Source organism: Buteo buteo, chromosome 13 (genome assembly GCF_964188355.1).
Source record: "Buteo buteo chromosome 13, bButBut1.hap1.1, whole genome shotgun sequence".
NCBI classification, from domain to species: Eukaryota; Metazoa; Chordata; class Aves; order Accipitriformes; family Accipitridae; genus Buteo; species Buteo buteo.
Genome location: NC_134183.1, coordinates 20,039,360 through 20,062,390, shown reverse-complemented (window position 1 = coordinate 20,062,390; position 23,031 = coordinate 20,039,360). Strand labels below are relative to the sequence as shown.

Below are 23,031 nucleotides of genomic sequence, written 5' to 3'. Positions count from 1 at the left end.
CACTTATTAGCACCTTCTAATTGCACAAAATTCACAACCTCACTTCAAATCCTTGCCAATATATATCTCTCACATACCCACCACCTTTTTTAGGGGAAAATGCATGTCTAATGCAAGGTCTCAGAGGGAGAGCAGCCAAGAGGGAGAGCGGCCACATTTGTCACCCCAGCTCATGTAGACTCATCCATACAAACTCAGAGCGTGACAAAAACCCTGACAACATGGTCCCCACATACTGGATCAGAGCAAAGGCCCAGTGTCCCATCTTTGATTGGTCCAGTGCTGCTGGTCAGGCAAATCGACAGCCTGCTCATTAGATGGTCTCCTGCTTTCTGTCAATCAGAAATTAGGGACTTCTTGGATTAGGGGTTGCTTCTGGACCACCTTGTTTCAGGGCCAGGAAAGCATCTTTCCTCCACTCATTTTGCTCCTCATTTAACATATTCCTGTTGTTGGCCTCTGAGGTTTTCCACAGCCTCCCATGGCTTGCTTCACTATTTAAATATGCACTGTGCAAAATAATATTTCTTTGTGAGAGGGATTTTTTTGGACTCTTGTTGTATCCTGCTAACGTGTCCCTCTCCCAAGCCTCCTTGTGCAGACGTGGTGCTGTACTACCAAGCTGGTTGCCTTTTTGGCTAACAAGGAGAGAAAAGCTAGGAAAGTGGCCAGGCATCTGTATTTTTCACAGATCCAGGACGCTAAGTAGCCAGTGAAAAGGGGTGTGCAAAGGGTAGTCTTCTGACTGCATCTCTAAAATCTTCCCATGAGGGAGATCCACAGCTGGAATGGATACTGCTCTCAGATTTTAACGCTCACTCACCCTCTCCCATACAGCCCAACTATTCAGACTTTACGAGGGTGAAGAGGATATGAGCCTAAACATTTTAGATGCAGGGAGTTTGTACTCATGCCACACATGATTTAGCGAATAACTGATGCAAGGCAAAGAGATGGCAGAGCTCTGTGATCTAACAGCTGTGCAAACAGGCTAGAGAATTTAAAATTCAGGAAGCTGTATCTCCAGGAAAGCATTTAAAAAAAAAAAAAATCCCTAGTGCCACATCTGGTGGCATCAAATTGTCATTATGACATGGTATTTAAGATGATTTAATGGGTTTATTGCCGAGTAAGAACCTTGGAGTTTGCTTAAACTACTGTGCATTAAAAGGATGTAATTCTTTAAATGATATTCTGACAAAGTACTGCCTAAACAGTTCATTATCTTTCAGGAACACACACATATGTACATCAGCATGTGTGTATATGGAAATAAATAGATCAATAGACAGAAAGATTAATAGAGCTGCACGTCTACATACACATGTATTTAACGATACATTACAGCAGACTCACGTGTTGTGAGAGCTATCTTTTGGAAAAATTCATTCACTCCCCTTTCTGCCTCTCTCTTCTACACCTCATACATCCTTATAGCAGGCAAGATTTCTGTCCACCTTAATTACTTCTCACTTAAGGCACTGAGTCAATGGGTGGTTTTGAAACAAAGGATTCAGCCACTAAAAACAGCCTGGGAAAGTGCCTGGGAAAGGTTACCGATTATAGACGACTTCCAATAAAAGGTGTCCAGAAAAAGAAAAGGTGTCTCTTTTCTTGCTGAGTATTTTTAATGTGACTTAGTGTTTCTCTCACCTTTAGTTCCTGGAACAGTTCTCATTTCCTCTGAATGTTCTGACTTCTTATCTCAGCCTCTTTCAGTTTGTTGATTTTAAATTCAATCTGGTTAATTCAAATTCAAGGCACGCTTCTCCTGAAGTCTTTCACCGTCTTCTGATTCCACAGAATGGGGCTGTTAATGGTATGGGGTTTTGTCAGCGAGGAACGGTGCAAACTTCCTTTTACACTTATTCCTTTCATACTAGATTGACACGACACATTGCAAGCCAGGCAGACAATCTTGCTTTGGGTGTCTAACTCAGGTGGTTCTCTCTCCGCCGACTGCATACAGAGGGGAGGTTTCCAACTGAAGGTGCTCTGATGTGCAACCTGGATAGATGCCTTAAGTGAACAATAAGGATTACCACCTGCAAAATCGTATGATGGAGCAGATTTGTCCAACAGGACAAATTCCTGAACAATTCCGTCAGGTCACTGTGAGCTTTTCCATCATCTATGGCAATTTTCCACCATCAATGCGTTTGCTTTTTAGCATGCGAATAAACTGTCAAAGCATAGTCTGCCCCTGCTAGCCAACCCTGTACGCATGTAACATGAAAGCAAAAAAGGCAGTTTTTCTCTGATCCAGGCCGAATTAGCTGTTTAGATATCAGAAGTAACCTAAACAGAGTAGCATGGAGCTTCACAGGTCCCAAGTGAGCCATCAGACCCCTGCTGTGACGTGCCTACACTCTTTATGAAGAGATGTGTATGTACACCTGCCCTTCAAGGTGGGTCTCTGCTGAAGATCCCCCTCCATGTACCACCAAACAGCTCAGGGCCAGCTCTTACTGACAGTCCGCACTGTAACAATTTGCTACCTGTTTACATCTCTGACTTAAATTTCTATGTATCTATAACAAATTATATTTATTTTTCATTTATTTTTTTCCCTAGCAAAATCTGCCTCTTACAAAGCAGAAAGGAAGTTGGGGTTTGTTTCTTCTGAAAGCAAGTCAGCTTCATTTCAAAATCAGAAGGGGTCTTCAACAGCCAAAGGGTCGTTTTTTCTCTCTTTTTCTTTTTTTTTTTTCCACTAAGGGTTTGATAGTGAATAATTGGAAAAGGGAAAAAAAATCACCTCAGGTTGTATATTGCCACTTCCTTTTGCATTGCAGTTAATGCAAACCTTTGATTAGCCTGCTGAAGAGACCACACATTCAATAATTTGAAGCAAAAGGTTAATGGTGTTATTACAACTATTATCCCTTTTAAAATCATTATCCTCTTGTTTTTTATGTCTATATTACCTTCACCTTTCCATGAACCCACTTTACCAGCTGTTTCCCTCTGTCATAAAGTTTGCTGAACATCATCCTAGGAATAGGATAAATGCCATGTTTTATCAATCAAGCCTAAGGAAATTCTCAGTTTCTCATAACCCAAACTGTAAAGGGAGATTATTACAAAGTTTCTATTTTGATTTTTAAATTGGCCATGAGTGAAATATACACTTCATGTCAAGGCGCAAAATGTTGCAATTATGGCATCATTTTTCTTGGGAAGTTTTACAGATTAGCAAAGTATGAAAACTGAAGACTTAGAAGAGACTAATCCATTATAATTACTTTTAAATTGGTTATTTATTAGAAGGACAAATAGTCCCAAGCAAAAATGCATGGAATGACCAAAACAAAGATAAAGAAAATGTGCTAAATTGAGGTGATAACCAGCCCCATTTCTAAAGTATCTTCCCAACTTAGGAACCTAAATCCTACTGACTTTCAGGAAGCCTTATGTTCCTGTCCCCATACTGGAAAATGTGAACTAACTTCCTAAAATTTCAGAGTGAGACTGACTTCTAAATCCATGGCAGTGTCTGACACATATCTGAAAATGCTCCTTTCTCTCCAGAGACACTAAAAGGATCCAGATTGCCTAACTTCACCCACCTCAAGTTAGTTGCTCCATCAACATTTGAGCTAAATTTTTGCTCTTCATAAGTTAATTTCCTGGTGCAGTTGATTTACAGTTGGCATCTTCTGTAATCCATTTCTACATTTTTCAGGCCCCGTGGACACCAACAGTCAGTGTCTTCATCAGTTACACACTGAGGCCAAGACCTAGCATTGGGCCTAGAAGAACTTGTCTACACAGAAGAAATTATCAGTGAACTTTAAATCAAGTAAAAAAATAAAGCATGGTGGAAATTACAGGCCTTAAAACAATCAAATTTTATAAGTGCTCAGACTTCATTATGCCAAATAAAAATACCACACTCTTCCTGGAATTTGAAAAGAATCTGGTAATGATAATGCCTCTACATGAAAATACATTCTTTGCAGAATGGCAACAGTGCAGCATTTACTGAGCTCTTAGTAAAATAAGTGAAGTGCTCTGTGATTGCTTCCTTTGAACATGGAAAAATACAGGTAGTGCATACTAATGTTTTCCAACAATAGTGGCTATCAGGGAAAAGCTGTGATCTGTACAGATATTTAAGCAGAACAAAATGTAGGCTCTGCCTATGCCGGTTTTATAATCATGGAAGCACAGGAGAAGTTAATGCCTGTATAACTTAGAGGACTGGTGGCAGCAGAAGTGAGACGTTTTCTTTTTCTCTTTTTTAAATTCTGAACATTTTGCTACCAACTTCTGAGTGGTAATTCAAGAAGAAAAAAGGGGAAAATTTGCCACATGAACAATGTAATGAGAAGCAAATTCCCACTACAAAAGTCCTATGATTGACGTGGTCTTGTCATTATCATTGAAAATAATCTTCTGGTGTGTTATAATGACAAGAGGATGTGTAATGTTATTCTGATACAAGAAAAGACTGTGTACATTCATTGATCCAAAGAATTCTAATTTGCCCCATAGAGGAAGATAAGAATCACAACAGCAGGCAGTTAAAAGTCCATCAAGCCCTGTATCCTGGCTCTGACAATGCCTAATACTTCATATTTCAGAAGAAAGTGTCAAAATAGCTGCTTCATTGTGCGCACTTCTAAAAATGAACAGTATTAATAGTAAGTGTGTTCTTATCTCCCCATGCTTTTCATGGCTAGCTGACCATTATTGGCTTCCACAACAACTGTTACCATAGCAAGTGAGTTTTACATGTGCTCTCTTTTTCTTTTATACATATATATTTATGCATATATGTATACATGCATGTCTATAACACAGATATAATACATAAGCATGCAATAACTGAAATGATAGGAAGTCCTATCCTTTTCTTACGTTTAAGAATAATTTGTGTACTTTATTTTAAAAGGAAATACAGGCTTAACCAGCTATTGCCAGCCCAGCTTTTTCATTTCTGTTTTAATCACAGCTAGAACTGGTTACTGACAAATTTCTCCAAGAAATGTTTAAATGTTTTTAAACATGGTTAATCCACAAATGGTTTTAAAAAGCCACCGGTTTAAACGCAGATTCCCAGGTTTGGGGAAATGGGCCTCATCATATGAGGCATAACAGATTCAACTTCTTCAGCTTAGCAAAGGAAAGGTTTGGGAGGGTGATAACTCTTGATAGATATCTAGATGAATTCAGTAATGGGAATGATTCAACCTCATACAAAGTAGCAAAACAATGACCTACTATTTAGAAACTAATAATTTCTACCTTGAATTAAGACACCATTTCCTTGAAGCATGATGAATAAAAACCAGAGGTGACTAGAAAGAATAATGATCTTGCTATGTCCTGGCACCTTTATGGCAAGATTCAATATCTTTCTAGGATGCATGCTGTAATTCAGTGTTTGTGAGATTCTTTGCTTGTATACACATGAAGGGGAAGATGTGACTCAAAATGTTCTGGTCCCCCCAGGGCCTATGAAATTATTTCAGAGAGATCGAGACTCACTTCCACAATGGGACATGTTCATAAAAGGTGCAGCTCTAACCTAAGACAATCATTATAATCAGATTTCATGCCTTGCAGCATCAGCTGGTTACCAGTAAATGTAAGAGGATTTTTTCCCCTAGATATGTCAGTCAGCTTGCATCGCTGGGGGTGTTCTACCTCCCCCCAAAGCACTGGAGGCAAGAGTTCGATATCCTCTCTTGGACACCAAGAATAGCCTTGGTTGACCTGAAGACATTCCTTCCTTACATGTCCAAGGTTATTCTGGTCACTAGATTTTAGGGAAAGGTTGTTAAGGAGCTGGGTTGTTTGGGGGTATGCTTGCTTTTCTGCCTTCTTCTGCCACCCAGGGTTGATTTTTTGATGGGAGCATGTGGGGAGACCTCACCTCCACACACCTTACCAGTGATGGTGCCCTGCTTTCACTTGTTCCCCTCCTGTGCTGGGCACTGCAATTATATGATGACTGAAATATGGGCTTGGACTTTAAGCTTGAGCAAAAGCATGCAAGGAAAACTTAGTAGCTTGTGATACTGGGTCAGCTTGACTAGATGGACTTAACTCTGGACAGTTACTATGAAACTCCAAACCCTCCCTCAGTGTTAGGAGGAAAGTGGTTCCACACAATGGAGCATCTTCAGCTACCCCAAGCATAGGAAGTCGAGTATTCGAATGCCTTTGTACAGCTTCCCTAGCATCATCCTTTCTCTTGCAACATCCAACAATCTGACATCAAGCATAAGCACCTCATGACACAGGCACCTTTTTAAGGACAGAATCATACTGTGTCTATGTTGCAAATCATGCTGAAATAGCAGTAAAAGCCAAATAACGCTGTTCTAAGTTAAAGCACACATTCCCATCAGCACAGCTCGACTGCGATCCCAGGCTGCTTCCTGTCCTGACGATAACTCGTGTTATCTCAGGCTGCTGACTCCACTTTCCATCCATTGTAGCTCTTACTCTACATTCCCTTTTGGCATAAAGCATTCCATTATCTCCATTTCCTGCTGAAGTAAGATCTTTCCTAAGCCTAGGCAACAACAGCAGCCATCAGAAATGGTGTGAAAAAAACACTTCACGTGGAGCACCTCTACATCTGCTAATTGCTGTGTTGCTGGCCCGTGCTGAAAGCCATACACATCCAGGAGGGAGACTGTTTCAGCCAGATGCTGTCCAGTAAATAGCGCGCTTGGAATTAACTTTACAAACATTTTGGATATGCCACCTGTGTTTTCTCAGAGATACAATCCCACGTCATTGCTTGGTGTGAACTGGTAAGGCTGAAGAATGACCACAAGGCACACATTCCTGTGTACAGGAATGCTCTACCAAAAGATGAATTCAGATCCAGGCATGCACTTCCCTTCAGTGTGAGGTTTTCTGGTATGAGATCCGGGTTCATCCCAAGTTCAAACTTTTTCAGTTTAAATTTAAAAAAAAGACACTTTACAAAACCCTCAAAACCCTCAAATTACAGCCCATGGTAGGAACCAGCTAAAGCAGCACATAACTAAGAACCCAACTAAGTTTGTTAATTCCCCTTTCCCTTTCTGACTATTCATTCCCTTGAGCTGGAACACCAAACCACGATCCACACATGAATAACGCAGCTTTCAGAGTTGATTCTGCAACAGAAACCTGTATCCTCCCTCTTTGTCAGATATTTATAGGAATATTTCTGACCACCTTGCTTTGAAGTCAGACTCGCTGAAATGCAGAGGGGTACACGTTACAATTGTAGGAAGCTCTTCCTCCAGAGGAGCACTTCCAGAAGGCCATTTTTAATTGTGCAGGCGCCACTAACCCCAATAAATCTTTCTGTCCTCAGGGGACACCAGGATGAAGGGATGTTCTAACCACATCCATTTTTCTCTACTCGCACTGCTTTCAAAGCCTGTAGCAGCTGTAAACATCCAAAGCCACCCTGAAGCAGTCCTCTGCTGCCCAGCTGAGTGCTGGATTTAGATCACTTTTATCTAAAGGAACTAGGTGTAACAGAACCTGCAATCTGATTCACTATGTAAATATTTAAGCAAACAACAGGTCACACAAATCTTTTCTTTACCAATGCATGAAGCAACATGATGGTCCATCACATGGTGGGATGCAATCCCAGTGCATTAGGCTAGGAACTGGTATGAGGACCCTTGTCCTATAGGCAGGCTTGCTGCTGCCACTTCATGAGATTGTTCCTCTGGAGGTGAGGGGGGAAGGTCCTGGCACTGTGCTGCCACTGAAAGTGGAAAGAATCTTTTGCAGTTTGCACCACAACCCTTTCCTCTACCCCAGACTCTCAACCCATGCATGAGACACACCTCTCCCACCCCTCGGAAGGTAAGGATAAGGTAGGAGGCATCTGTGTGAACCAAGAACTCAGTGCGTAAGTTCTCAGTCATCAATCTAGTGCAACCTACTCTGTCCCTCCTCTGCCTCATACTTCCTACATCGGCTGTCCTACTGTCATTTGTGATTTTCCATTTACAGACATAACCTTGTATTAAGATTGGTCTTTTGGCCTTCGAGACAACTGTGCTTTGCCTGACGGGCTGTGTGAACAAACACCTGCTGAGAAAAAGTGCACACTTTTAGATTCCTGGGCCAGTATATCAGTTTTTCCTTTTCTCAATGTACCACATACAGCATGATTCTTAAAAATATGCTTACTGGTGTTTTACACATTGGCAGTGGTGATATATCAGACTAGCTGGGCACTGCATTTGCAGCAGCACTCGGAAAAGCATCTCTGGCTCCTTGCAATCTCCTATCTGTAAATGTCACTTAATTGTCTAAGAAAAATTTGGCTGACCTTTCAATTACTGGTAATAGAATAAAAGCAATAAAAGACTACGCGACAGCAAGTGTCACTAATACCCATTCGTAGCCTTCTTGTGCTGATTGGGAGTGCTGGGGAGAATTCACACTCTGCTCCACGGCTGCATTTTTGGCACAGCGCTGGTAAAGGAACTTGCTGGTAAAAGGCCAGGAACTAGGGAAAGAAAGGAATTGTCTCCTTTCCCTCCCTGTCCTGACTCCATAAACAAACCCAGAAAGAGCATTTCTGAATATCCGGCAAAAAAGGCCCTATATTCTGAGGGCTTTTGTGGAGCTTCAGAGTCCGTAATATCTACTTTCAGGGGTAAAGATTGCTCTCACCCAACTGCTTTCGACCATCTGTCAGACCTACTGAGATAGTTGAGACTATCTGCAGATAAAGGACGAGGTATACGGGCAAATCCTCCCTACCATGCAGAAAAAAGGCCAGTACAGAGTTTACACACTGTTCACTGCCTTTGTGAGGCCTTCATTCAAGCAGAGTCTATCTCATGGCTCTTCCACTGAACTCAACTGCAGCTCAGTCACTGTTTTTTTGCCTGTTGTGTTTGGTACTGGATAAGAAAGACACTTGAACGGATGTTATAGTACAGCAATCTCAAATAAGAAATCCACAGTTTGTAAATTAGCTGTTAGCAGCTCTCACAAACACTTCTCAAGTCCTCCTCCAGTAGCAGAAATAGCTGCTCACTCTCTAAGCTGTCAGGCTGTTGATTAAGATCAGAAAGGCTTAGTTGGCAAACTCCTAGTGCTGGTGCCTGACTCATGATTAAGGGCTCTGTCTCAGTTCCCTTCGAGCAGGAAAAGATCAGAAAATACTGATTAAGTTTTTCACTTCCTTCCCAGTCACAGCTTGGATCCCTGAAAAAGAGAGACCTTCTTGGCAGAGGTCATTGTTGCTAAGACCACTTCTTATCTTGTATCTTCCACAAAAATGGTTATTTATATATAGGGTGTCCTTCCCATTGTGGAAATTTGGAATCTATATGATACTTTCAAAACCTCTTCTGGTAGGGTCAAGCCCTGATAGCCTATTTTCAATATGTGCACTGAAATGAGTTAAAAATAATTATTACATTCTGAAACTTACACTGTCAGATTCCTCTAAATTCAGTGATCTGACCACAGCAGTCAGTTCCAAATTATCCAGCAGAGCTAGGATATTACCAGCTGCTGTAGGAAGATGTTCTCCTAGATCCTTCACCTTCAAAATAAGCCTGTGATTATTGCTAGAGCTGTTCACAGCTTTGTGGATACTCTCAAAAGAGACCTTTCTTTGTATATTCTTCACTCTTACAGGCTAACCTGTGCATTAATTAACTTGTTCAAGCAGCTCTTTCTTACGTAGTCCTGAATAAAGTGGCAAAATAAGTGAAATGAAAATATAATCAAGCATGTTAATATATCTCTTGCTCTTTCACACATACACCCACCCACAAATATCCAGTCACACACATACACCCACACTGCCTGAGTGTTCATCCTCTGTTCCTTCCTTCTGGGTTATGGGAGACTAAAATAGTGATGTGGTGGTTTCCACTGTTCATGTTACAACAACACTGTGTTGGTCACGTAAAATGCCTCATGGACAAGAAAGTATTCTCAAGATGGGTGGATGAGAAAACTAATCGCTCCATGATAATTTCAAGAAGCTCTGGTCTTTGAATCCTGCTAAAAAAATAAGTACATTAAAGGGCAAACAAACATCTGGAACAAGTATCATCTGACTGTGACAGAACGTTCCCATTAACTGTGTCCTCTACAGGCTAATTGTTCAAGTTATTCAAGCCTCCTAACTCTCACTAATTCTGTATAATGTTTTGTTTCATAAGCAATTGTCCATGTTTATTCATTTCCTTATCTAACTCATTTGCACTTGCAAAGAATAAACAGGAATGGTTGCATAATACCCATAAGAGAATTAATTCCTTTTATACAGGATCTAATTCATACAGGAAAAAAAGGGATATGCGGGATTTGGAGTTGGTTTGGTTTTTTTCCTCCTCTGTATCGTACTTTCAAAATCAGTTGCAAGAAATTGCATACACACGTTGTACCTAAGCAAATTCAGCAAATAATGAAATACTCAGTACACACATCCAAGCATGTTCTGTTGGCTGGCTACAAAACTAACTTGATACTTGCTAATGTAAAAAACTGGATATAAGGAAAAGATTTATGCAAAACTAGACATTCAAGCTGTATTAGTTTAATTGAACTAAAAAATAACAAAGATAGCATGATTTTATACACCACAGTTCCCAACCATAATGCAACATTTGCAGTTTCTATAAAAACTATTTCAAAAAGCACAAAGAGATATGAATATCCAAAAATTCTTCAAATACTCAAACAACCACCACAGCATTATTTCCTTTAGTTACACAATTCTTCATCATGACCTGGGGAATCTGTGGCCAAGGGTCCAAGTCAAGCCTACGAATTCACCCCATCTGTAACCACATTACTTCTTCCCACATTATTATTGATTAACACACAGGAGCACATTAACTTGTAGCCAGTGAAAAGTGTTCAAAAGGCCTACCTCACTCTTGGCAAGAACAAGTTCTTCATCACAGAAGTAACTCTAAATATAAGCCTGTTTTTCACAGGACAGGTTATCACAAAGGTATGCCAGGGATTCCAAGGAAGCCTGACGTTATCTTGTCAGTTATTTAAAAGCCAAGGTTCTGAGTCTGGAACACATTTTTTGCTAATTTCAGTAATTAACTGAGTCAGCTGGGAAACACTAGGCTGGTGCTTTCCAGCACGCCAGAGTGATGGAGGAATGCAGGAAGATGCAGCTGTCAGAAGCTTCAAGCAGGCAGGTGACTCGGATCGAGAAGTGACTCCTTCGTTACCAATGGAAATGCTGGCAGATCATTCACCGTACACACCTTCAGGAAGATGCACTACTGCCAACTCAGGCAACCATAAAACATGACACTTCCTAGAACAAAACTAATTTTAGTATCTGTCCAGTGTATGCAAAACATATTCTCTTGTAACATCTATTGGGTCGGCTATTGGCTGGACCTGGGGCCGGAGCTGCAGCAGCCTCACCTCCGTCTGGCTGCTGGATCTGGCCATACTCACCTATCAACATACACATATTTGCCACTCTTCCTATAGATGCTGGGGTTTTTCCTTAGCTCGCACTTCTAAAAATTGGAAATAACAGCAAACTTTGCATTTATTCTAGTGGATAAATCTTCCAAGCATTACCTACAGCTCTGTCGTGGTTTAACCCCAGCCAACAACTAAGCACCACGCAGCCGCTCACTCACTCCCCCCCCATCACCCATTTGGTATGGAAAGGTTTATGCCACACTGTTCAGGCCTAACAGCATGCTGCTCCATGTATCCATTTAGCTATCCAGTTACAAAACCGGCATTTGTAGGAACAAGCTCTTGAACCAGGGCACTTGTTGGTTTACAAAGTGCAGAAAAACTCAGCATCTGTGTGAACAGCGAGGCTTCCAGGCAATCCAGGATGGCTCCTTTAGACCGAAGCCCTTCACCACCTGCTCACCAGCGGGACGGGAAAGGGGCTCACACACGCAGCAGAGAGCTCCTGAAGTGAACCCTGGGCAAACCCAGGTGAACGGCGGCACCGCATCGTTTTGCCCTATTTAAGGTCCTCAGCCAGCCCGGCTGTCAGCGGGGAGAGGCTGAGACGGAATGCAACGCGCGATGCCCAGCCCGGTCCTTCCCCCCCTCAGCCACCATGACTGGAACCGAGGCCCGCCGAGGGCCCGAGTCCTCCCCACAGCGCGGGGCCCGCCGCCCCGCCGGGCTTCCAAGGCAGTGACCGCAGCCTGGTGATGGGAGGGCGAGGGCCCGGACCCCCAAAGGCCCCGGCTGCCCGGGCCCTCCCCACCACGGCGAGGGACGATCGGCCGCCGGCCTCCCACCCGGGCCGGGCCTCACCTCCCCGCCCCGCCCGGCCCCCTCGCCCCGCCCCGCCCCCGCGGGCCTCGCCCCGCCCCTTCCCTGCCTGTTTATCCACAGGCTGTGCACGTGGTAGCTGTGCCGCGCCATTGGCTCTCTCGCCAGGGAGCTGCAGCCGCCCTGCCAATCGGGGCGCTGTCCACGCGCGGCCGCCCGCACCCGATTGGCTCCGCCGCAGTGATCACGCAGCGTGACGCACTCCCAGTGCGTGCCCGCCGAGGCACCAATGAGGAGGGGGCCCAGGGGCAGCCCGCGGCGAATAGTAGGGCGAGGAGCTGAGGGGTGGCCAATGAGGAGCGGGCCGGGGCGGGACTTTCCGCTGCGGGCGCTGGCGGAGACGGGCGGGCTTTAAAGCAATCGTCGACGGCGGCCGTAGGCTTCCCCCGGAGCCGGGGCGCGATGGCGGCGGCCGGGCCGGGCCTGGGCCCCGGGGCCGGCGGGACGGTGAAGACGCTGGCCCTGGTGCTGGAGGACGAGGCCCGGCGCGGCGGCGGCGGCGGCGGCGGCTACTGCAGCGGGGACACGGTGTCCGGCCAGGTGCTGTTGGAGCTGGCGGGCCCGCTGCCGCTCCGCGGGCTGCGCCTGGAGGCCGCCGGCCGGGCCCGCGTCGCTTGGAGCGAGAGCTCGGGCGCTGTCCCCGGGGCGGGAACCTGGGGGGTGGCGGTGAGGGCGCCGGGGCCGGGGCCGCGGCGGGAGGCGGAGGTGCGCTACCTGGACATCCGGCAAAGCCTCCTGCGGGACCCGCCCGAAGGTGAGGGGCGGCCGGGGGTAGGGGGGTGCGGGGGGGGGGAGGGCCAAGGAACGCGGCCGTGCGGGGCCGCGGGCCGGGCCCTGAGGGGAGGCTGCCTGCCCGGCCGGCCGCCCGCCCGCCGTGGCGACAGCGGGGGTGGGACCGGGGGGCCTGGCGCCTCCTTCGCGGGGGAAGGCGGCGCGGTAAGGCTGCGGGACCAAGCTCCCACCCCGCTCCCCGGCGGGATGGCGTCCACCCCTACTTTTCCCAGAGGGGAGGAAGGCTGAGGGTTGAAGCCCTCCCCCAGCAGAAACCGGTATCCGACCTGGGAGCTGAGAAACGGCGTGAGGCCCGGGTGGGTGCCCGGCCAACGGGGACATCCTTCCCGCACTGGAAGCCTCTCGCCGGCGTAGTCACAGCCATCACGGGCATGCCTAGGGGAGGCTTGCTACAGCTTCGTCAAGTGGTCACTCGGTTCTCTGTATAAACGGCTGAAAAACGCTGAACAGGGCTGGAAGAAGGTCTGCAGCTCTTGGTTTCCTACGCTGCGCGCTGGTTTCCTGCAGAGGTTAGCTCTTCCGCGAATTGCATCGGGCACCTGCGTGTTCGTTGTGCTTTGTAAGCAGCATCTGGGAAGCTGCCCGTGGAAGACAGCCGAAGCAGTCGGCCTCCTTTTGCAGTGGCTTACGAAAAAAGAGGAAGCTCTTTGTTACGTAGGTCTAGCTGGCAGTTTTGTCACTCGGACACCGCAGCACTATGGCAGTATTGAAAAATGAAAGGGAAATGACATTTTGTTCTGTAAGGGTGAAACGCATCTCCGGTTTATCTGTGGGAAAAGGAAATTTAGGCTTTTAAAAACTGTGTAATGGTAGGCCCTCTATGAATGCAGTAAGAGTACATATATTAATAGTATTTCATAATACTGACCTTAAATTGCAGCATTTTAGCACAAAAGTTAGTTTAATTGTTAACTGAAAAAGTAGATTAATTGCTGTCCTGCTGAAAAAGAAAAGAAACTTGCTTTATGCTTTCTAGAAGCCATTTTGGATTAGAAATTGGCCAGAGTCCTGAACTGAAACTCAAGGTCTCGATGTTTCCTTGATTTTTTTCATTGAAATCGCATCACGGCGTAAATAAAGCATGGGCGCCAATCTAGAACCCACTGGGATCAATAAAAACTTCTCCTAGTCCCTCGCATTTGGGTGTTGTTATATATAAATAATTTATAAAAGCATCTGCTTTGTTCTTCTATTTATGGAATAACTAAAACATACTATTCATTTTTATCCTACAGGTGAGGAAAGCTTAATTCTTCTAGATGGAAGACATGAATTTCCGTTCAGCTTTCAACTCCCTCAAGAGTAAGTTAAATAATCCAACCTGAAGGGATTGTGCTGGACACTGCTTGTTGTGGGGCATTAACTTAATGTAATTTGACTTGTGTGGTTTTTTTAATATCAAACTGATAGGTCAGCTTTATATGTTTGTCTGAATCAACCGCCACATAGACGTGCCTTGTTTGCTTCAGTTTCCCTAAGGCCCTAGAAGTAAGCTGTAAATTGGTAAACTTTGATGTATACCGGAAGCGTTCATGTTTGGAGCTGAATTACAAATGTCTGGTAATGCTTTTATGATTGCTTGTTTCAGACCTCTGGTGACCTCTTTTACTGGGAAGTATGGCAGTATTCAGTACTATGTGAAAGCAACTCTGGAGAGGCCTGCAGCACCTGATCAAAGTGTACAGACAGAGCTTCAGGTCATTAGCCATATTGACGTCAGCTCACCAGCTTTATTGGTAAGAGGGTCCTGCACTCCTCCTCCCCCCTTTAAAGCCAGCTGCAAAAAAATCATTTCCAAGAAGCATTCACATCCATCCATCACCATTTCTATGTTATTCTGGAGTGTCATTTTCTGACTTCTGAAAGCATATAAGCTCCCTAAGCTTTTCTCTATAAATAGATGATCTTAGGTTGTGTGAATAGCAAACAGAGTGGCTTTTTTTAATACCATTGATTACATCCCTGCTGGCAGAGATGCTCTTGCCAAAAAGTTATGCAGGCTTCAGATGCATAAATAAGGCTTAATAATAATAATGTAGAAGCATAAAGTAGTTACTCTTACCAGAGCAACTACATTCACAGGGCTGCAGTGTCCTAAACTCTACAATAATAGTAGGTTGAGGAACAGTAATTATAGAAGAGTATTAATCATGCCCAGCCTGTCATTTATGCTCTGGCCATTATGTTACGTATCCTTCCATTTTGCATGTCGTTTTCTAACATTAAGTGCGTGCATGCAGCTGCTTCAGAGATCTTTTCAGTTATTTCCTTATGACAGATTTGGCCACATTAAAGCATTGAGTTTCTAATAATCACTAGAAATACTGTAGAGTAATAAGAAAGATCAGGCATTAAGTAATGAGAAAATAGGCAAGATGGAAGCTAATGAGCTGGATTCTTTTATCTCAACCCATATTATGAAAATAATATCAAATTATACCTTGCACTTTCATGATAGCAACTGGATCTAAATGGTTATTCATTTAAATATGAATGAGTAATTTCTATTTTATTTAAAATGCTAGGATAATTTTAACATTTCATCATGATGTGAATGGAGCTAAGAGATGTTTTGAGCAGGGGTTTTTTCCTCTTTATATGCTTACATTTTAATCTTTCTCTCTAGAGAGAACTTGGAGAAGTATTTTGGCAGTGAGATCTGTAAGCAGAATATAGTCTTTATATTCAACAGTGTATGTCAGGAGTATGAAGACAGCATATCCAGATACAGCAAGGATAGAGTAGGCCACAGGTTATTGCACAGGAGAGGGCTGTGGGGCACAAAGTAGGCAGTGCCTGTCTTAATGGATTCCAAGGCTACCATGCAAAAAAGTGCAAAACACCAAAAATTTTAGACTTCATAATTATATTGACTGAGCACTAGTGCCCAGTAAATCATTTTAAGTAGCTTGAATCCTGGCTTGGACCCTTGACGTGTCTACTTATAAGTTTATTCTAATGGAAATTTTACGGACAGCATACATGTCATCTAATGTGACAGTCCTCCATGAATAATTAAGATGGTTTTTGTCATAAGCCTACATTTTTGGGGGGGTTGCGTGGCTTGCAAGTTATGAAGATGCATCACCTTAGCCCAGTGTGTATGTTGATCCTTTCTTATGAAGGATACAAAGGTAAAAACAGTTTACTTGCTTAACTACTAGTCGCTTGCAAATGAAATTAATTCTGCATTCTTCTGCACTGAGTAACATGGGCATAATTACCACAATACTCTTACTAGACCTTTAAAAAGTCACTATAAAATTCTCTAAATCAATCTTTTTGAAGACGGAATACGTTCAAATGCACATGGGTCTCTGTGTTACCTAGTTGGTATGGTCTAAATGCAGGCTGGGATTTTAAAATAGCCATATGTTCAGAGAGCCAAACGTTGGTTCCATTTTACATGGTGGCAAAATTCCAGTTGCATTGTGTAGTATGGTGATTGAAATCAAGTGGATTTTAGAGCTAGATTGCAGTGACTGATAGGCATAACATGAAACTGCAAGTGATTGATAGCTTTATGCCATAAAATGAAAAATACTCTATATTTTATAGACACCTGTTCTAAGAAGTCAGGAGAAGATGGTTGGCTGTTGGTTTTTCACCTCTGGGCCAGTGTCTCTCAGTGCCAAAATTGAGAGGAAGGGATACTGTAATGGTAAGAGTAGTTCTCTTAAAAATGTGAATATTAAAGATCTAATAGGGTTTTTTTCATCACTGTGAAGTCAGCACTTCATAGTTGAAGGAATACTTTCGGTTAGTAGGTAGTAAATTGAGATCTATATGAACTTGCTTTAACAAAAATCAGCTTGCCTTTCCCCTCTATCCCCCCTTGGGAATACAAATTGAAAGCAAGTCTGTTAGTCAGTAATCATATGGAAAAGCCATGTACATTTGAGTGTAAAGAATAACAAAATGCTTTTATTTGGGATAAAATACTTAATTGGGGATGTAATCGGGTTTTTATGTCCTGTTTGTATAGGTTTACGCTTCTGTAAGAATGAGCTTTAGCAGCTTCTTTGTCATCTTGATAACATTAGATACATTGAGGAAATAAAACGTTTTGAAATTTGGTTAGTACTATATAAAAGGAAGATTGGTGTGTAATTTGCAAATAAAGCTTTTATAGCTTGTTCATATTATGCTTAATGTTTCAAAATGAATCATTGTTTATACGTAAAATGTAGTAGGTGGCTATAATTCTGCCTGGATACCACTCTGGGGAAAAAGAAGAAAAAAAACCAAACCCAAAACAACAACAACAATAACAAAAAAAAAAAACAACCAAACAAAAAAAACCCAACCAACTAGCTTGAGGAAACTAACAAGTATTGTTCTCATAACATTGCAGATGATGTACGTGCTGCATAACATGCTTTGATACTCCCAGAGGAAAGTTGGTAAATACAAATTATTCACTGAACTTTTTCTGCCTTTAAGGGGAAGCCATACCAATCTATGCAGAAATCGAGAACTGCTCTTCTCGTTTGATTGTTCCAAAAGCTGCCATTTTCCAAACACAAACTTACCTGGCCAGTGGGAAGACAAAAACCTTCCGTCAGATGGTTGCCAATGTCCGAGGAAACCATATTGCCTCTGGGAGTACAGATACCTGGAATGGGAAAACTCTGAAAATCCCACCTGTATCCCCTTCTATACTTGACTGCTGTATTATTAGAGTAGAATATTCATTAGCTGTAAGTATGGATTTTTATTACAAATGTACATACTCTTGAATATTACATTGAGTTAGGAACAGAATAATTTTCTCTACTGAGCAGCTATTAGATTTTGAATTTGGGAACAACAGCAAATATAAACAAATATCATATACCATATAGGTGAGAGACTGAAGATCACGGGGAGACTCTGAAATGGGAAGATGGGGATAACGGGGAAAATGGAAAAACATTTCTGAGGAAGAAGCAGTGTAGTTTTAGACCTGCAGAGGTTATCAGGGGAAAGTAGTTGAAGCTGAATGGGTTCTTCTAGTCATTCTTCTCAGAAATGGGAAGATAGGACTGAAAGTCAAGTGCATAATTATTTTTGTCAACCTGTTGTGCATTTTTTAATGCCATCTAGGGACAAGGTACAGAAAGAAGGAAGTAGCTGAAAAATAATGAAAGCTACCAGAGTATTAGCTAAACATACCCGGGATGAGAAAATTCCTAACTTTTAAACATAAAATCTGCGGTATAGGGAGTAGGGTAGCTTCTAGGAGCAGCAATTCAGTGGGGTCTGATGATGTCTATTTTTTTATCTGGGGCTTGTCACACAGGTGTATATCCATATTCCTGGTGCTAAGAAATTGATGATTGAAATGCCTCTGGTGATTGGCACTATTCCATGTATTGGATTTTCAAGCAGAAACTCCAGCATTACCAGCCAGTTTAGTATGGATATGAGTTGGCTGGCATTGACCATGCCAGAACACCCTGAAGGTAATACATATTGAACTCTTTATAATACAGCATAGTACTGTCTACAACAGAAGGATAGTCGTGGCAGTTTTAAGGGCACTACTAGGGATGTAGGCCATTAAAGTATGACTCATGAGAAGTGACGCACATAAATCTTAAGTCAAGATCCAAAAGGACTGGTGAGGATACCCTAGCTCCAGCCTTTTTTAAGTCTCTCTTTACCCCTATCTGATTACTTTCAGTTGAATCTTGTAATAACTGACTTCTGATAGTGGGAATTCTACTTTGGAGGTAGACACCTTAATCATTACTAAATATACCATGATACAACACAGGCATGTTGCTGGAGTAGCCCTAAAAGAATCTGTAGTGTTCCTGCTGAATCACCTAAGCTTAATAAAAACATAATTCTAGTTACAGTATTTATGACTATAGTGCACTTCATTCAATTTGATAATAGTGCAATGTTTAATACAGTCTTCATGGTCTTGGATATTGTAATGCATATGTTGTCTTGGCTGTGAGTGAATAGTTTGAAATTTGACATAGCATCTCTTGTGTTTCAGCACCACCAAATTATGCTGATGTAGTGTCTGAGGAAGAGTTCTCCAGACATGTTCCTGCTTATCCACCACCAATTGACTGTGAGGAACAATTGTGTTGTCCTGTCTTTGCTTACATACAAGAGTTCCGGTTTCAGCCTCCACCTCTTTATTCAGAGGTAAAAAAATAAACAGCAGGTGGTGTTTTTATTGTCAAAGGGCAAAAAAAGCCCCACATACAGAAATGCAAGAATTATAGGCAGTAATTGTTGCCTTTCTTCTCTCTGTAGATTGATCCACATCCAACTGATGTAGAAGAAATTCAGCCTGTTTCATTCATGCTCTGAAGAGGATTTGTAATGAGCATCATTGTGATGAATGTCTTAATCTTTCTGCTGCTTGAGCTGGTAGTGCAGCTAAAAAGGAAACAGTTTTCTTTTTCAAAACTTAAGTTTGTATACAAGAAAGGCAAAGGAAAATGGAGAGGGAGGTATGAGCATGTTTGGTGATGGAAGAGAATCTGCTGGATTAGTCTGCACAGAGGATATTGTGGGAGCAGCTATGTTTGGGATACTTGAGAAGTACCTGAAAATACTGAATGCTTTCCAAAAAGTGGATATACTACATAAAGTACGAGGAGGAGATGTAAGGATCTTCTGAAGATAACTTATATTTTGTTTGGAACACTCTGGAAGAATTTACATAATGATGTTGGTGTTGAGAACTTCTGTAGTAGAACTTGGGTAGTAGAACAGAATGTGGGGTAAGAAAACATTTCCAAAAGATTCCAGTGTTCAAGGGGCTTCAGTTTTGCACTGACTGCATCCAAGAAAGGAACACTACTAAAATGTGGAGTGAGGTCTTCACTCTAGCTTAACTTTATATTCCATGAGAACCTGCCCTTCTAACAACTGCCAAGTGGTACTATTTCATCATTCATAATGATTCTAAAGACATCATGGATGACAGAATAGCTATTACGCAATATTATGAAGGCAACCATTTACTGAATGAAAGACAAGTATGTAAAAGAAAATTGAACTTTGATAAGAGCTTATGCACTATGCTTTCTTTCAAGGGATTTCTTAAGGGAATTATTCTAGCCTCTTCTACTGTGAGTTCTTTTTCTGCATCTTAAGCCTATGGATAGCATGATAAGGGGAAGCATGGCAAGGGAGAATCCTTTTGCCAACAGCAGATATACTTAGCAAAATGGACAATACTTATTTATTCAGAAGCCTTTATAAGCCTACCTCTGTTTTGGATATTTACTTACGGTCTGATTTGAGACCAAAAAAAGTCTTGTTAAAGCTCCAGTATACTTCAAGGTTCTAAAAGGGACCCTAAATAGTTTCTGTGGTTAGTGAATGAGATAGGAGGTGTAGGGAGAGGTGTAAATATACCCAGAATAGACATAGCTTATAACTGATGTGAAAGCAGACATCAGGGGAACAAAATCCTCTGGTAATGGCACAAAGCTTTTCATTACTCCTGCATTTTTGTCTAGAGATCTATTGTCAGGGGCTGCACTGGTCATTTGCTATCCATACTATTTTTTGTCTGTGTGTTTCCTTATTTGTTTTTGCTGTTTAATTTTGTTTTGGTGCAATATTTTAATGTTTTCTTCCTCAGGTCATTTAGAACAGTGAGAGTTTGTTGCTGCTAAGAGTGAAGGCACAGCATTTTACTTGGCCCTTCTGCTGCCTTCATTTAAAGTAGAATGTTTGCTTCCTGACAAGCATCAATTGGAATAAGTAAGCCACCATCAACATCACTTAAAGGAACAGAAACACAGCATTCTTAAAACGCATGTTTACAGTCGAGTCTTTAAACTACAGGGGATTTTGAACTACTAGAACTACTCCATATGTCTTACAGAAGGGTTTGGGTTTAAAACCCGGTGCTTCATGTGGTAAAACATTGTACTTTCTGATAACTCTAAGAATAGTAATTGAGTTTCCATCATTTCATCAATAACTGCAGTTTAAAAAAGTTTAAATGGTTTTTTATGAAATCTGTCTTCATTTAAGAAGCAGGGATTTTTCTACAGGCATACACGGATATATATTTTTAGTCTTCTTTTAGTATGACTTCCTTACATTGTCTGATTTCTAGCACTTCACCTCAAGTCACTTTTACATCAGTGTAAAAGACATACTGATTGAGATTCATGTTTCCAAACTGCAGTTATTTTTTTCATTTGCAACTTTAAGTATTGTCTTCTATAGCAAATGCAGCTTTAACCAAAATTTGAGTGCATGTTTTAGAAAGGACATTCTAAAAATTAGTATTTATCTTGAGTCTCAAGATGTAGCTCTCATGCCTTTTTATTTAAGTGAGGGTGTGCCCATACAATCAATGCAGGATTTTCATTCACATCACCTGGAAAGGGAACAAGCATATTTTCCTCAAAACAGATACTATTACAGTTACTTGAAAAGTAATGTGGCTGTGTATTAACTTGCATGTTAATAATGCAGAATATTAGCTTAAAGAACATTAGGTGCTTTTTTGGACTGTAATACCCAATAGGTGATGTGTGCTACCTGGTGTAAACATGGTCAAGCAAACGAGCATGAAGGGTAAAGATGTGCTCCCCCCCCGCCCCCCCCCCCAAAATCTTTCAGTTGTTGTTTTATTATTTGCAGATAAACTGTGGCCTTAGATTGTTTGCTGCAAAAAAGACAACTAGAATGTGTTTCTTAGGAAGCACCCATGGCCCTTCAGAGGAAGGGTGAAAACAAGATTAAATTCTGCTCTCTGACACTTGGCATAGTGCAGAAATTGATCCTTAAAATTATGACTGTTTGCACAATAATAAGTTCAATATGCAGGGGCTTTGTTTTGATAACTGTGAAACAGTTTAAAAGAGACAAAATAAAAAAAAATGCTGTTTAACATACAGAAACATGATTGTATTTTGTACTAATGAATGAGCCCCATGGGTTCTTTGTTAATAAAAGTGTCAAACCTACATAGTACTGTGTCGTGGTTTAACCCCAGCTGGTAACTAAGCACCACGCAGCCGCTCACTCACTTCCTCCCACCCAGTGGGATGTGGGAGAGAATCAGGAAGAAAAAAAAAAAGTATAATTCGTGGGTTGAGATAAGAACAGTTCAGTAGAACAGAAAGGAAGAAACTAATAATGATTATAACAATAATAAGATGACAATAATAATAAAAGAATTGGAATATCCAAAACAAGTGATGCACAATGCACTTGCTCACCAACAGATGCCCAGTCTGTTCCCAAGCAGCGATTCCCCCCAGCCGACTCCCCGCATTTATATACTAGACCTGATGTCCCATGGTATGGAATACCCCTTTGGCCAGTTTGAGTCAGGTGTCCTGGTTGTGTCCCCTCCCAACTTCTTGTGCCCCTCCAGCCTTCTTGCTGGCTGGGCACGAGAAGCTGAAAAATCCTTGACTTGGTACAAACACTACTTAGCAACAACTGAAAACATCAGTGTGTTACCAACATTCTTCTCATACTGAACCCAAAACATGACACTATACCAGCTACTAGACAGAAAATTAACTCTATCCCAGCCAAAACCAGCACATGCTATTCATCTGTGTTTTGGTGTCTCTTAAGACAAATGGCTGCAATGTCAAGAAATACCCATGTTCTGTCAACTTTGAACACATACAGATTGCCTAATTCTTTTCTGATCTGGGAACTTTGTCTTCATCTGTCACTGCTTTAGTTCCCTCAACTATCCATAACCAAGAATTAGAACAAATTTATTAAACATGGCCTGCTCCCACCTATAGTTATTATGTAATATAGAGGACTTAATTGCAGGTATCTTGCCCATAATGATTGAAGTGGCAGGATGTGTGCTCTAATTGGATTCTCATCTCGGGTATTAATCTTACAGGATATTTTACTGTGTTTCCTTTAGACAAGATTATCTTTACTGTCTAGTTCATTGATCTAAATACATCAGAACAACCTTATAACCATAGCACAGAATGAGTAAAACAGAGTACCTCT

The 23,031-nt window shown here is 42.1% G+C and overlaps 1 protein-coding gene and 1 long non-coding RNA gene across 4 annotated transcripts; one reads left to right on the top strand and one right to left on the bottom strand.

The window, feature by feature from the left end:
- Positions 1 to 10,521: 10,521 nt before the first annotated feature.
- LOC142038498 (uncharacterized) lies at positions 10,522 to 12,217 on the bottom strand. The gene is made up of 2 exons (XR_012652580.1): positions 11,425 to 12,217; positions 10,522 to 11,278 (listed from the first exon to the last, which is right to left on the bottom strand). It is a non-coding gene; the product is annotated as an uncharacterized LOC142038498 (long non-coding RNA).
- Positions 12,218 to 12,345: 128 nt separating this feature from the next.
- ARRDC4 (arrestin domain containing 4) lies at positions 12,346 to 22,007 on the top strand. Of its 3 annotated transcripts, none has more exons than XM_075045028.1 (8): positions 12,346 to 13,030; positions 14,304 to 14,370; positions 14,657 to 14,804; positions 16,627 to 16,729; positions 17,512 to 17,768; positions 18,350 to 18,512; positions 19,058 to 19,212; positions 19,324 to 22,007. In XM_075045028.1, the coding sequence occupies exons 1-8, from the start codon at positions 12,679 to 12,681 to the stop codon at positions 19,378 to 19,380; spliced, it is 1,302 nt and encodes a 433-aa protein (XP_074901129.1). In that variant the 5' UTR covers positions 12,346 to 12,678; the 3' UTR covers positions 19,381 to 22,007. The 3 variants fall into 3 exon arrangements, with proteins under 3 accessions (XP_074901129.1, XP_074901131.1, XP_074901132.1); XM_075045031.1 differs by lacking the exon at positions 12,346 to 13,030 and adding an exon at positions 13,085 to 13,577; XM_075045030.1 differs by lacking the exon at positions 12,346 to 13,030 and adding an exon at positions 13,078 to 13,577 and having other exon boundaries at positions 14,304 to 14,804.
- The last annotated feature ends 1,024 nt before the right edge of the window (positions 22,008 to 23,031 follow it).

Coding starts and splice junctions, on each gene's coding strand:
- ARRDC4 (XM_075045028.1), top strand. CDS start 12,679: ATGGCGGCGGCCGGGCCGGGCCTGGGCCCCGGGGCCGGCGGGACGGTG. Junction 16,730..17,511: donor GAGGAAGGGATACTGTAATG/GTAAGAGTAGTT, acceptor TCTGCCTTTAAG/GGGAAGCCATACCAATCTAT. Junction 19,213..19,323: donor CTCCACCTCTTTATTCAGAG/GTAAAAAAATAA, acceptor TTCTCTCTGTAG/ATTGATCCACATCCAACTGA.